General features: G+C 38.6%; 1 protein-coding gene across 5 annotated transcripts in view; it reads left to right on the forward strand.

The window, feature by feature from the left end:
• The first annotated feature begins 2,219 nt into the window (after window positions 1-2,219).
• The window catches only part of ablim3 (actin binding LIM protein family, member 3), a 65,572-nt gene continuing 52,853 nt past the window's right edge, over window positions 2,220-14,938 (forward strand). For 4 of the 5 annotated variants that reach the window (XM_028459354.1, XM_028459355.1, XM_028459356.1 and 1 more), the window contains exons 1-2: window positions 2,226-2,602; window positions 12,919-13,053. In XM_028459354.1, coding sequence (XP_028315155.1) covers window positions 2,590-2,602; window positions 12,919-13,053 — 148 coding nt within the window. In that variant the 5' untranslated portion in view covers window positions 2,226-2,589. Of the gene's footprint in view, window positions 2,603-12,918; window positions 13,054-14,938 lie in introns of all 5 variants that reach the window. The other variant, XM_028459352.1, reaches the window with a different exon arrangement.

Genomic DNA, 14,938 nt, shown 5'->3' on the forward strand with positions numbered 1-14,938 from the left:
GTTTTCTAATTTATGTATGTCCTATAGCCTTATAAATTTTTTTCTATTCTATTCTATTCTATTCTATTCTATTCTATTCTATTCTATCCCTGTTTTGACTTAAAGCTAGACTGCAGTAAAGGCTTTTCACCAGCTGGTGGAGACATTTTCCCATGTAAACACAACCTAAACACTGATTAACAGTCTGGCTTTTCTAGTGCTTTTCTAATGTAATTGAGTACTGTAGTGATGTCTGTAACCACTTCCCAGATCAGCTGAGGTAGGGTTTACGTGTGCTTGCCAAACAAATAATCCAATTAACTAGATTAATCACGACAGTTATCCAGAAGAGGGCGGTGTCACAACAGTTATAGCACCAGGCTTCCCAGCACTGTCAACATATACCACAGCCACTTTGGGTTTATTCTCTCTCATTTAATAGCTTTTTTTTTTTTAAAAAAAATGTGTACACTAAAGCATCTAATTAAACACAAGTTACGTATTGAAACTTCTTACCTAAAATTAAAACTTTATCAAGACACAAGACTTCTGGTTTTTATATCTTTTTGTAAAGCAATGGTAAGTCTGGTGTAACCACAACAGTCCAGAGTGACGTAGTCATCTCAGGATTCGAAAAAAAAAAAAAGCCCATTAAGTTACCTATTAATAGATAAAACAACACAGGAAAAAAAAAAAAAAAAATCCTTTCACAATAAAACATTTTTGAAATCCCAAATCCAGACGTGAATGTTCCCTTTGTTGTACCTTATTTATCACTATCATCAAGCATTTAAAGCTACTTGTTTTTTTTTGTTGTTGTTGTTTTTTAATCTTATAGACATATGTTGAAAATATAACAAATACTCAGTGCTTCAATAATCAACTGTTTAAAATACATTTGACTGTAGGGAGAATAATGAATATAAGGTGAATAAATCCTGATAATAACTTTTCTTGATACAGTGAATCTCACAATTGCAAAAGTGGTTTCAAACTCTGATTAACATTAGGAATTAAAAATGTCAATTTATGCTGGTCCAGTTTTTAGGGGCATTGGAGCACGTTTTATTTAAAGGGGAATAAAGCAGACACCCAGAACAGATTGCCAATGCTTTCCTGTTTCCAAAGGGACATATAAATAAAATAAAATAAAAAATATTGAAATATCCCAAACTCAATATTTCTGTTTCTGTAAATGAACAGTACTTAATGTGTTCCTAACGTCATCACTTTTTGAATCGGTGAAAAAGCCCAAGCCATTTTTGTGAGGATTCACACCTTTTGATGACCGACATGTCTTTTATGCAATTTCTTCCTTTTTTTCTCTTTCTAAAAGTCGAGCTGCAAGGTTAGAGTTCTGTATAAAATGAGTTGCGTATATGAGAGACGAGGCATCTCTTTCTCTCAAATAATGTCTGTCTTAACTGTGCACCTCTAGAAATGTTGGTCTATTCTAGTGGATCGAACATCAGAGAAATGCTTGTATTATTAAATATTATTTTATTTTTATCTGAGGCAAAAATGATCTCAAAAAGCAATATATATCCAGGAAATAATATGAACGTTAATAAATTATGCCAGGGGTTCCCAATCCTTTTCGGGTCATGACCCCTTTGTGATGTCACAAATGACCAGCGACCCCAGGGACATTTTTAGACTTAGTTTATGATCATGTTTATTAAAGTGTATTACAAATATAGAGTAGCCAGGATTAGTGCACAAAGTGTAACCTCAGAATTGTTTATACTGTATTTCATTTGACCTAAATTTATATTTGAGAGAGTTTAAGTATAGGAGTTTACACTGTGGCTCAGAGAATAACGTTTTGTCGATTTTTCTGTATGTCCAGTGCATGTTGAAAATTGACATTAAAGATGACTTTGACTTTATTGTGTATGTGTATTTAAAAAATGTTTACATTTTTTATTTATTTATTTTTCGTTTTGTTTTTTTCCTTTTTTTGTTTTTCAAAGAAAGAAAGAAAAATAATGATTTACTTTTATTTGTATTATTATTATTATTTTAATCCGCTTTTAAACCAATCAGTAGACATTTCAGGAGACCCTATTTTAATTCCAGGCAACCTCACTTCATGTCCCGACCCCAATGTTGAAAAACACTGGAATTATGCTTTCAAGGAATAGCGAGCGCATATGATGTGCTTTATTTTGAAAGGTACTGCCGGAAACGGTCTGTGCGCGTTGTGCAGCGCGCGTCAGGAGCGCACGTTGTCTGAGCGGCGGAGTGAAGATGTGAAGGTGGAACAGAGGGAGCGGCGTTTGGACACTGGTGTTCCTCTCTGTGCAAAGCAACCACTCAGTAAGGAGCTTTATCTGGATATCACAGCTTCCTGCAGGAATTACACACGGATGACCTGCATCTTTTTACATTTTTCTGCCTTTTTTTCTCTTCTTTATTCCGTCTGTCCACCTTCAGAAAATTGGGTCTGCTGAGGATCGAGGAGCCTCATCTATTGGATGTTATTTTTTTATTTTTATTTTTTACAAAAAAAATGTTTGCATCTTTGTAGAAGTAAACCCTCTGTTTGAGCTTTATGGGAGCATTGCTTGAGGCAACCGCTTTGTTTTGGACTAGAGCACATTGGGCATCATGAGTTCTAGTGGTAAGTCCATCCCTGCGCGCCTTACCTTACACTTAAAGGACAATACAGACCTAAATAACTAGCACACTACTTACAGAAAGAGACTATATATATATATATATATATATATATATATATATATATATATGGCTTTTTATATGTTAATTAGATTAAATTATAAATAGCTACAAACATGGGCTTGATGTAATGGGTTAGAGGGGATAGTACGTAATATCTATAAATATCTGCAGGTCATTCACCCAGAGTTCATCCATGAAGGGCCATTTTTGGGATTCTTTCTGTAGCAGCTGTCACATCAGCTCAGTGTGCCTCTTTGCACTCCTTCATCTTCTGACACCCTTCCTCATCCTCACTTTGCTCAGATATTTTCAGCTGTTGCCCTATTGGAAAAAAAAACAAAACAAAAAAAAAACAACAACAAAAACAACCTTCATGACAAATATGTCAGAATGCATGGAGTTCTTTCATACTCACACTAAGCTGGCCCAGGGACAACTAAACTACTGTATGATGCTAAGCTGACCTTGTGTCAGCTGATTGTGACCCTGATCCTCTGCTCGCTGAATCAGGGCTTTCCCCTGTAGAGTTGATGGGTCAGCATGTGTGTAGTCATGCATCTCCCCATATTGTTGCTTCGTTTTTTTTTCAGTGATTCTTAGGCTGTTGAGGTTTGCTCCGCTTAGAAGGACCAGCTGAGCTATGAACTAATGATGTCAGCCACTTCCATCTCGTCCTCCTCTAGTTCAGCATCATCGTCGTATTCTATATCAGTGGTTCTCAACCATTTCAGCCTGCGAGCCCAAAAATAAAAGTGCCAGGGGACCCCCACTGTACCTGAAGGTGATTGAACACAGACATGAACATTGAAGAACAGTCATATGGAGACAGGGTCATCTATAAGGGGGAATAAAGGGCAGAGCTTTTTGGGGCCCATCCATAAAGTCAGCAAAATGGTTCATTGTTCTAAGAATCTGTGCATATTTTGCGCATTATTTTACATCTTTTAATTATATAGTCATCTTAAAGATGTAAATCCTTGTTTTAATCAGAAATAAAATGGGTTAAGTGACCCAAGTGGTGGAAAAGGTGGTAAAATGGGTTTAAAAGTTGCAAATTAGAGTGGCCAAAAAAAATTCAATTAAAGTGTTTTTTTTTTTTTTTTTTTTAAAGTTCAAAGTGACAATAGTGGCTTACAAATGCCAGAAAAAAGTAGGAAAATTTAGTTTAAACTGACAAATAATGGGCATGACAAATCGTAAATGTGGTTAAGTTGCCCAAAATGAGCATGCAATATGGAGAAAAATGGTCAAAATAATGGTTGAACAAATGCAACATTCGATGGTAAAAGTGGTGGAAAGGGTTTATAAGTGACAAAAAAAAATGTGTAGAAAAGGCATTGAAATTTGATGGAGAAGTGGATGAAATGGGTGTATTGAAGCAAAAATGCATTAAAAAGAGCAAAAACATGGCAAGAAAAAGTGATGAAAATAGGTTCAAGTTTGGTGTAGTTGCAGAAAGAGGGCAAAAAACAAGGGAAAAATGGGCTTAAAAAAATATTCTTAGTTTCTTGAAGGCATCTGGCGACCCCCTCCCAGTGTCTCGCGACACCAAATGGGGTCCCGACCCTGAGGTTGAGAACCCCTATTCTCATTGTACGGCATTACGTTATTAACCCAGTGTAAGTGTTGATTTAGTGTTGAAAGCATGTGTTCAAACAGGATCGTACACAAACAACAACAGCACGCCCACTTTTTAGGCCGGGCTACCGGACTTTAAACACCTCTATTGTGAACAATAGAATCGTTACTCCTCTGTTATTTGTGAACGGAGGCTGAAAATTGGTAGGTATAATCTATGGATGTGTACGCATGGACACTCAGAGCCCGATTTTTGATTCAGGGTCCAGGGGGACCCCAAGGAGCCCCAAACGAAAAAAAAAAAACAAACAAAGTCGATTCTCTTTTATTTGCAAGTGAAATATTACGACGGTTGGTGGAAACGAATTATTGGCACATACCGATATATATGTGTATATCGTGTTTATCCCGTCCGTGTTACGGGGTTTCAGGGGGCCCCCGGGTCCCCATTTTTCAAATGACTACTCCTCCATTAGTTCTTGTGAGATCGGAATGCAGTTTGGTTTGAATACTCTATAATGAATATGGTGAGACACTCGGAGCCCTTTTTTTGACCACCCTCCATTTTCGGTAATTTCCAAATTTATGGGAACATTGTCGTGTTATATATCGTTTCAAAGGTAATTCAACGTAGATCACGATTATGTCTCACACTATTTCATTAGGGGCCTGAGAGACCCACCCCTTTTTTTTTGCCAATTTCCATTAAAGTTGTTTTCTCATTTATGTGTGCGTCAAATAATGCGACAGTTGGTGGTACCGAATCATTGACACATACCAATATATGAATGGGGCCCATTACTCCGTATGTGCCACAGGGGCGCCAGGGGGCCCTCGGGTGTCCCATTTTTCAAATGACTACTCCTCCGTTAGTGCTCGTTGAATCGGGCTGTAATTTGACATGGACATTCTATGAGCGGATGTCAAGAGCCTCTCTGAGACCTTTTTTACTCGGTAGAACCGAGTCATTTGACTGAATTCTCGGGAACGTGGTACATGCTATTCGGTGCGGAGACGTTCCATAGTTCATCCGAACTTTTTTAGGTTTGATTGACTGGGTGTGTAAAACTACTCTGAGCTGTTTTTCCCAGAGTTTGTGTGTTAGTGTGTCATTTGTCATGTAGCAGCGGACCGACAAAGGTGTCCAGACCACGCTCTGCCTTCAGGCATTTAAACACAGCAGTGATGTGGACTGAGTAAAGCACATCTGTATGTCCAACATCTGCCTGAACCCTGAACATGAATGGGCTTGTTTGGAGGTGCTGCGCGTGTGTGTGTGTGTGTGTGTGCACTCTGCAGTGTTTTCCAGTGTGATGAACGTCATTGCCCAAAGGCTGTCAATCACACACACTGCTGCTGTCTGTCTGCCTTTATCTCCCAGGCCCTCTGCTGCTCATGGTGACCAGCCTTTAAGCGTAGCAGCATTAAGTGCCAACAGTCTGACTCCTATATTTTCTGCCCGACTGGCACGTTGTGTGCTCCCACTAGAAGGTGAAGCAGGAAAGTGATTGGGCTGATGGGAACTGTCTACAAAGAGTCTGTGTGTTTCAAGGGGGGAATAAAACACATGTTGATCAATACAATGATCATTGAGCTCAGGGACCCGGGGATTTGTAGTCATACATCACAGGTCTCACTGACACACTGCAATTCTCTTCCTCCATTCCTCCATGTGTAGAACTACACAGTGTAGTTCTGTAGCAGACAAACACATATGAGAGGTGAAGAGTTATTCAAAGAAGAAGCATTAGAACTTGATTAATAACTCATATAAAACGTATGTAAATATGAGTTTGATTATAATACACACAAAAAACACATACACTTTCAAAATTGTCATACAACATAAATATATATCTATTTATATTTAATATTTAATTTGTACACGCTTTAATTTCCATTGGCAAATCCAAAATCTTATTCCACATACCGAAACACAAAAGCTTTTCCTTGTTGTCCACACACTCAATGTATTTTACTTCTCTTTGTATAAGCCCCTTCCCTCTAAATCAAGAGCTTGTGAATGTTTTCTGGTAATAGTTTATTCTTTGCCTTAAATATAGCTTGAGTTGTTCAAAGAAATAAAGTAACTTTGACTTGAGGAACAATGGGTTTGTGTGATCTAAATATATAGCATGTATATAGAATATTGCTATATACATATTATACATAATCACAATTGATTGTAATTGTTTTATTTATTTGATTTTTATAAATTTTATTTAAAAAGTACATTCATGCATATAAAAACATTGAACTTTACATTAATCCCAGGGCCACGTATTTTTTTGTTTGAAAATTTTTAAAATGTCATTCCACTTTTCCGTTTTGTTTCCTTTCAATCATCTTTCCCTGTTTAGCTGTCTTTACTAGCTATATAACTTCATGAAATCGTATGAAATATGATAAACAGCGGTTAATAGAGTCAACTACTGCTATTCATTTTACATTTAAATGCTTCAGATAAATTACGTAAACGGGAAGGTTACGCTGAAATCACACACGATTATTAAGGTAAAAATACCACGGAAAAGTGTGATATTGTCCCAAAACATCCATCCATCCATTTTTAGACCCACACTGTCCTATCTCAGGGGTGCGGGGGTCTGCTGGTGCCTATCTCCAGCTATTGTCTCAAAACATTATTTGTGAAATGTTTAATTTCCCCAAATATATATATATATATATATATATATATATATATATATATATATATATATATATATATATATATATATATATATAGCATGATCCCTACTCAAACCTTAGCACCTCTCATACATTTTAATTGGAATTATGGGCTGAATTGCACATATTTCTCCATGACATTCAAGCCCCCGTTTCCCAGGGATAAATTGCGTGTAAATGCGTGTTACTGTCCCAAAACATGCATGTGAGGCATTTGCATGTAATGTTGCGACCCGTTTAACAAAAAAAAAACTGGTTGGATTGATTTTTCAGTTTCAGTACTTGAATGTAATTTTTTCCATCCATTTTCTGCTATCACTGAAAATCGTAGGCCCTATAATATGTCTTATTGACACTAATATTTAAGGAAGATATTGTCCATAATAGGAATAGACCAATATTAATTTTTTAGGGCTGATGTCGATACAGATTTTTTTACCATCAGCCTTAGCCGATGACCGATACGGACTACCGATTTTCTTGAGCCGTTATTGGAGTCGATATTACTTTTGCTCCTTCAATTTACGTCATAAAAATTACACAATGATGATAACAAATGGTACGAGTCTCAATGTTTGAAAATGGAACATTTATTGTAATTAACAAAGGTGAGGTAGAACGACAACAAGTACAAAAATATTTAACAAATATTAAAAACAGGTGATATAGAACAAGACTAAGTAAAAAATATTTCTGCTCTCTGTAAATAATGCGGATTGGCAAACGCAGCAGCCTGCGTTGGTTGAAGCCACACTACACGTAAAATACGCAAATATCGGCCGGCCGATGTATCGGTCTATCACTAGTCCATAAATACCTGAGCAGGTGAAAAACCATCCAAACTATAAATAAAATATGATTTGAAAAAAAAAATCCTGTGAGATGTTTGTGGCATATAAATAAGGCTTGATGTTAATCAGAGATAGAGTGATCAACAACACAACAACAGGTCCTCAGCATTAGATTTTACATAATTGTGGCTAAAGTGACTGCCTCTATGAATACGTTTGGTCTTTATCCTTTCTACATGTTACACAGTGTTTCCAGTTGCGTTTAGTGAATTATTATGTTATTGATGCCACTAAAACTATTCACACCAACACAAAGTGGAGATAATTCCAAACAAACTCCAAATACTCATAAAATTGCATTTGGGAATCCAGAACATGGAAAATAGACCAATGCTGTCAGACCATAAAAGAATTAAACCAGTGGAATAAATGGAGCGCTCCGTCACTGTCACCTGTGCTGTTCTAATTTCATGGGAAAAGTGTGAAAGATCAAGGATAAACCAGAGCGGCTGGTGATGGTGGGGGTGGACATAAATGATTCTCACATCTCTGCCTCAGCTGGTAACCAGTGCATTCCACCGCCAAATACCATTTATCATTCCTGATGCCAGGCGCCTTGGTTCAATAACACAGGGAACAAAGGTAGAATCCAGAGATGCACATACACAGTTAATATTCATGTGGAGCAGTGTTTTTACAGATACGTAGGAAATCATGCTTTGTTTAGTTTTTTTTTTCCATTATCGCTACAGTTATTGTTCACGTAGCATGGTATTCAGTTAATTATTATTAGTCACGCAAAACTTCCAAACCTGTTGGTTAAAGTTTTATATATAATTACTGTGAAAGATCAGTCAATCAATACGGAATCAAAATTGAATCATAATTAATCTATTCAAAATCTTAGTAATTGTAATCGTATCCATTCAGAAAATCAGCCATGATACTCAGTTTTATTATCAATGGGTTATTTATGTATTCAACAAATAACTGACACAAAAAATCATTTTCTGGAGGCAAAAATCCCTGGAGTCAGATTGACCCCAAGGGTAAAATGTGTTAGTAATATTTGAGAATAATAGGAGGGTTAAAAGAGAGACAAGAAACAGTTTTACTCCAATGCCCATGACAGATTACTGTACTCCAACATGTAGAAAATAAATTTAAATGTCATTTATTTAACAATACCTGCAGGAGCCTGAGAAAATGGATTCAAAAGGGAGAAAATGTACCTAAGCTTCACACTTGTCACCAGACTGGCTGGATTACACAACACAATAAGCACAATATGCACAACTACAACTTCTCATCTCACTCTCATTTTAAAATAATCAATCAATTTAAAAAATCCACCCTTTCCATTTCCTACCTCGAGTCTCTCCTCCCTGTTTTCTCGCTTTTGAAATTTCTAACAATTAATGAACACGCCATCATCATACCATGACATTTTGCTCCATCCATGTTCTTCCCTGAGGCTGTTAGGTCAGGGCCAGCAAACCCAGGATCCCTGGAGGGGCTGTGGGCCTCTCTGACCGCTGCCTGGCTCTTATCACCAGGCTTGCCTGAGGCTTTAATCTCCCAGAACACTTTCATCTGATTTGGAGTCAGTGGATTACACCTGAGGAGTTGTAGCTATGCTTTAAGGAGTGATTCGACATCTTAGCTAGGAAGAGGATGTAAGGCTTTTTGAGATATCGGTAATGAGTTGGAACAGCGATGAGAATCAGCACACTGACACAATTACAGTTCATTATGTAATGTTTCAGCTCCTGTGAAGATTGTGTACCTGGAGAGCTTCTGCTTTCTCACATTTTCTTTGGAATGCACATTCAATGGTTTAGTGTTTATCTCAGCCAACAATTATGGTTCTGACTTTAATTACTTTTTTTTAAATTAACATTTGTCATGCCCATTGTTATAGCAAAATAAGGCATTCTATGCCAGGCATTTGGCATAAATAGCTATTATGTTTTTAATTCCAGCAAGTTCATTTGGTCTTCTTTTTGAATAATATGTTAAAGGCAGGGTAGGGGATTTTCTCCAGATACACTTTTTAAGTTTTTGGTTGAAATTGTCTTTATGTCCTGAAATAAATGAAGATGTGCTCTGAAAAAGGAACAAAGAAAATCTGTTATTTGTAGCAGCTGTAAACCTGTAATAACTTCGACCAATGAAAAAAGACTGTTTGTTTTTTTAACCAATCACGTCTCCCTGCTCGTTCTCGACCCCTTGCGTGCGTGAGCCCACACTCAAAGCGCATCACCGGTGACGGACTTAAAACAGAATTTTGTCACATTTTTTAACATATATAATGATAAAGTTTAGTGTTTACTTACTGCTGAATGAGACATGAGTGTTTCTACACAATACAAGTGATGAGCTGAGGTCCTCTTCTTGAGAACCGGCGCTCGTGCATATGAGTGAGACGGAGCACAGAGGGGAGGGCAAGGGGGGTAAAGACGGAGCCATTAGTGAAGCTACATTCAAAATCATGCTAGCTTTTGAAAATCACCTACCCTGCCTTTAAGATTTCATTTATTTAGACAACTTTTTCTCAAGAAATCCCCTGACATGTTTTGGCTGTCAACTGCCAGTCTTCTTCGGAGGCGTCTGCTGATCGCTTTGATATTTTCTTTGACTTCCACGTGATAATTCCAGCAAGTTCTGAGAAGAAGACAAAAAGATTGGAATTATTACACGGAAGTCAATAAAACATCAAAGCAACCAGCAGACGCCTCCGAAGAAGACTGGAAGTTGACAGTCGAAACGTGTCAAGAGATCAAAGTAAATTTACTGAAAAACAGTTGTCTGAATAAATGAAACCTTAACATATTATCATGTTTTTTTTAACATGTGCTTCCACAGGCTCACCTGTAAGGCTATTATCTGTTGCTAGTTTTGTTTTATAGTAAATGGCACATTTTCAAGGGTGTGTCTCGTTTCTACCATGTTATCAGACAGAGTCGTGTGGGTCCCAGTACAGCTGCCAGCATTGTGAGAGAAACAATGAAGAAGCTGAGACTGAAGAGTGAGAAACCAATCTGGCATGCATGTTTAGTATACCCACACGCTTGTCCTCAAGAAAAATAACACACCACTCACACACACATACATACTGTACATTTTATCCCACAGCCACGAGTTTATGCCCTCGAGCGCTTCTGTTTCCCTCTGTTTTTCCTTCTCTCTCACACACACGCATACGCCCTTACACACATGTGGAGGGGGAGAGAGAGAATTCCAACTTTGTAAAGTGGGTGCAGGCTTGGAGACGTGCAAGGCTGTTAGAGTTTTTAAGTGATGCAAGTCATTGGGGATTCATCCATTGAAATGGAATTGGCAGCTCAGTAATGCAGTGGAACATGCTGCTGCTGAGACACTCAGCTATTCAAGCAGTCAGACTCGTTGCTTAACCTGCTTCTTCAGAATGATGATATTAAAGAGGAAACCAGCTGTTCAGCCACAGGCTTGGTTTCTAACATCCACTTAGTATCCATATGAATTAGAGAGTCTATGGCAAAGACAAATTATACAATCAATTTCCTCTCTCATTTGAGAACGAAAAATATATGTGCAATTCTGACCTCTTGTCTTATGTTAGAATTGTTTGTATAATTTTAAAGAGTTTTCTTTAGTGTTTAAAAAGAAGACTCTGCCTTACACACCACACATGCATTAGTAAAGTGAACAAACTAATTGTATGATATCTGTATGTGTTTGAAATGGAGGCGAGATACTGTAAGTGTAAGAGAAAACCTGTGGAGCCTACTTAAGTGGCAGAGCAATAGACCCCTTAATGGCGACCGGAAGCCAAAACAGGAAACGCCGCTGGCTGAAGACTGTGGAGGCTAGTATTGTTACAGCTTTGTTGTGTGTTTGGGTGCCAGAATAGGAGGAATAATGTTAGTGGACGTATTTTAAAGTTTCATAGGATTCCAGCGGACACTCGTGCTCGGAAAAAACAAAGACAATTGTGGTTTTGCCTCCAGGCTAAGCCCCGCCCATCACAATGTTTACAAACAATCAAAGGGTCTATGTGTGAAACAAGTGTTTTCAGCTCTTTTCCAGTCATAGTTTTACTTTTCACCCATTTGCACACACCTAACTTTAAACTATCCAGTTCATAGTGCACGTGTAGGTGGTGATCAAGAAAAAGTGCGGTTAGGCATGACAGTGCTTGCTAGAGAAGTGACAGAGAAACAATTTCAGATTAGACCTGCCAAGAAGAGCGTCCTCAATATGTAATTATTTTAAATCAAAATGTTTTGAGAATGTCTATGCTGTTGATACTTGAAATGAAATACCAAAATCATTGCGACAACTTAATTTAAGATACAAACTGGAGCTCCTTTATGGTGGACAAATGAATTACAGTCAAAAATGTTGGCGAGGGCAACGTAAGACTATCTTCCAAGATAAATTATGCAAGCTTCTAAATAAATTCTTGTGAATTAAAAACATACTTTTTACAGTTTTGTAAATATACTTTTTTTTCCCCCCAATCTTCAGAATTGTAAACTTACTCAACTATTAACATTAACAATTTAACATTAACAGAAAATGTGACCAAGAGGTCAGTCAAAGGCTTGTGGGGCCTCGACATAAGTAGGACGCCACACAATGAATAACGTTATCAAAGGGTTTATTAAAAAAAAGTACCTGCAAAGTAGCAACAGAAACATAATTAACTCAAAGAAACATAGTTGCCATAGACCGTTGCCAAACTGAACAAAAGTAGGGACGTCACTGGGTCAACCTTATACAGGGCCCACACTCAGCATCTACCCTTTAAACCAGTGGTTCTCCAACTTGTTTGGCTCAAGTACCCCCTTTCTCTTATGTCTGAATCCTTGTACCCCTTTTTTGTCTGACTACACTTTGCTCAGAATACTAGGAAAAAAAACAACTCTAGAGCATAATAATGGAATGAATGAGTGATAACACACATTTGGAAGAATCTCATTTTGTAAATAAGTGGAATGAAACAGTATTTAGTGGCTCCTAAATAGATTTATTTCTATAGTTTTGATCATTTCCACTCATCTTCTACCTGGTGTGAGACCACTCTCACTCCCTCTGTAGTACCCCCATTTGAGAATCACTGCTTTAAGCCACTACTTTAAACACTAAATGTAATTCATAACGGATGGATAGAATGATTGATGGATAGAATGATTGTGCCTTTTTCTTTCTTCAACAGCTTATCAGCGAAGCTCAGCGGGCACAGAACAAAGCTCTGGACAAATCCGATGTCAGCGATGTCGAGAAGTGTGTAAAGGAGAGGTGGTCCGGGTGCAAGACACCCACTTTCACGTCAAATGTTTTACCTGCACTGGTAAGAAATATTAGACATTTCATTTCATTTCATTATGCATTCCTACTTTAACACAAAGGCCCCTATTTCCACCATAAAAATCAGGCCTGGTCGTGGTGCGGTCCACTTGGACAAGGCATGGCACACCATGCCGTGTAAGTGTAGGAGATTAGAAAACTGACTTGGAAGCAGGTGTTTTATATCACAAGCAGGGTCCGGTGCAGCCACAATGCTAGTTTTCACCTGCATAAACAGATTTTTGAGCGTCTTCCTATCTTTCCAGACAGAGGCCTGGTGTAGTCATTCCACCCGTGGCTCAGGTGGTAGAGGGGTTGTCTTCTGATCGAGAGGTTGGGGGTTTGGTCCCAGTCTATATATACTAGTCTATGTGTCAAAGTGCTCTTGTGCAAGACACTGAACCCTAAGTTGCTCCCATTGGTCGCCTTGCATGGGCTGAATGAGCTGATATTGTAAAGCGCTTTGAGACTACTTCAGTGTGGGGATAAAGTGCTATATAAATCAAGTCAATTTACCATGTTCACAGATTCAAAATATTAATTAATAAAGTTTAACACAAACAGTGACACACTTTTGCATTTAAAAGGCAGGTAAAAAATGTCAGCTTTACGCATAACGGCAGCATGCGTGATTGTTCTTGCTTGAGTCCACATTCTTGAATAAATTTTTTATTACAACTACCGTGGCCCAGGTCGGCACCGGTCTGTGGACTACCCACGGCACCCAAGCCACAGCAAGTCAGAAAGACGTCCACAGATATGCCCTCATCAACAAAGAAGACAGCTCTGTAGTGCACTTCCAGCACCACACTGAGCAACGCAGTCATCAATGCAAGAAATTTGAGATCAAGAACCAAATGGCCCACATCGTGCACTGGTTCGGGGCACGGAGGTTGTCTTGTGAGAAGGCTGAATGAGCTCTTACTGAGGACCACTGCCGGCTCCCTTTCCGCCTCTCCTGTCAGCCAGGTTTATTTTACTGAACCACGGACCTGAATATTGATTTGATCCAGCTGAATGAAGTGGGCAAAATTGTGTCCACAACTTGAGTAACTACATAACTCATAGTACACCGTGCTGGATATCCTGTACTGCCCTGCTCAAATGAGAGACTATAATGTCAGATCTATCCTGGTTACACCTGTAATTGGGCCTCAAAAGTTTTTATTTTTTTTTACATCATTTGTTCATTTGCGAGGGGTCAGCCTTCAATTCACCTCCTCAGCATCCAGTTGTCACCTGAATGTCACTGTTAATTACCGCGCAAACCCCAAGACTGTGTACAATATAGAAATGAAGACTGAACCCGACCCCGGGCTGTCGGGTCCCGACAGGTTTGGGCAAAGATCTTCAGCTGTAATCCGGGTCACATGTGCTATGTAGGGATTTCCTGACTTCACACACACACACACACACACACACACACACACACACACACACACACACACACACACACACACACACACACACACACACACACACACACACACACACACACACACACACACACACACACGCTTGTTGTTCTGTCTTTAGGTGCACATGCTGAGTGCTACTATCAGCCCACGGTGGGATTGGAGCGGATCAGAGAGACCTTGCAGGAGACTTAGACTCCTGCTAGGAAAACTTGTATCTGTACTGGCAACTTGAAGGGGATTTTCCTTTGGATTTACGCTGTGGTCTAATTAGACTGACTTAGCTGGCTTAACTGTCGCACAGAGGACCCTTAGTAGATATAGGGACAATTTCACACAAGCTTTCAGATGAATGTTTTATCTTCCGCTGCAGTATTGTAGCTTGCAATTCAACACAGAACTGCAATTTCAGTAGTAAAAGCCAAATATGCTAAATGTAATGGTTATCATGCAAATGCTAACATTTCATTAGCT

This window comes from Gouania willdenowi, chromosome 10, assembly GCF_900634775.1.
Source record: "Gouania willdenowi chromosome 10, fGouWil2.1, whole genome shotgun sequence".
NCBI classification, from domain to species: Eukaryota; Metazoa; Chordata; class Actinopteri; order Blenniiformes; family Gobiesocidae; genus Gouania; species Gouania willdenowi.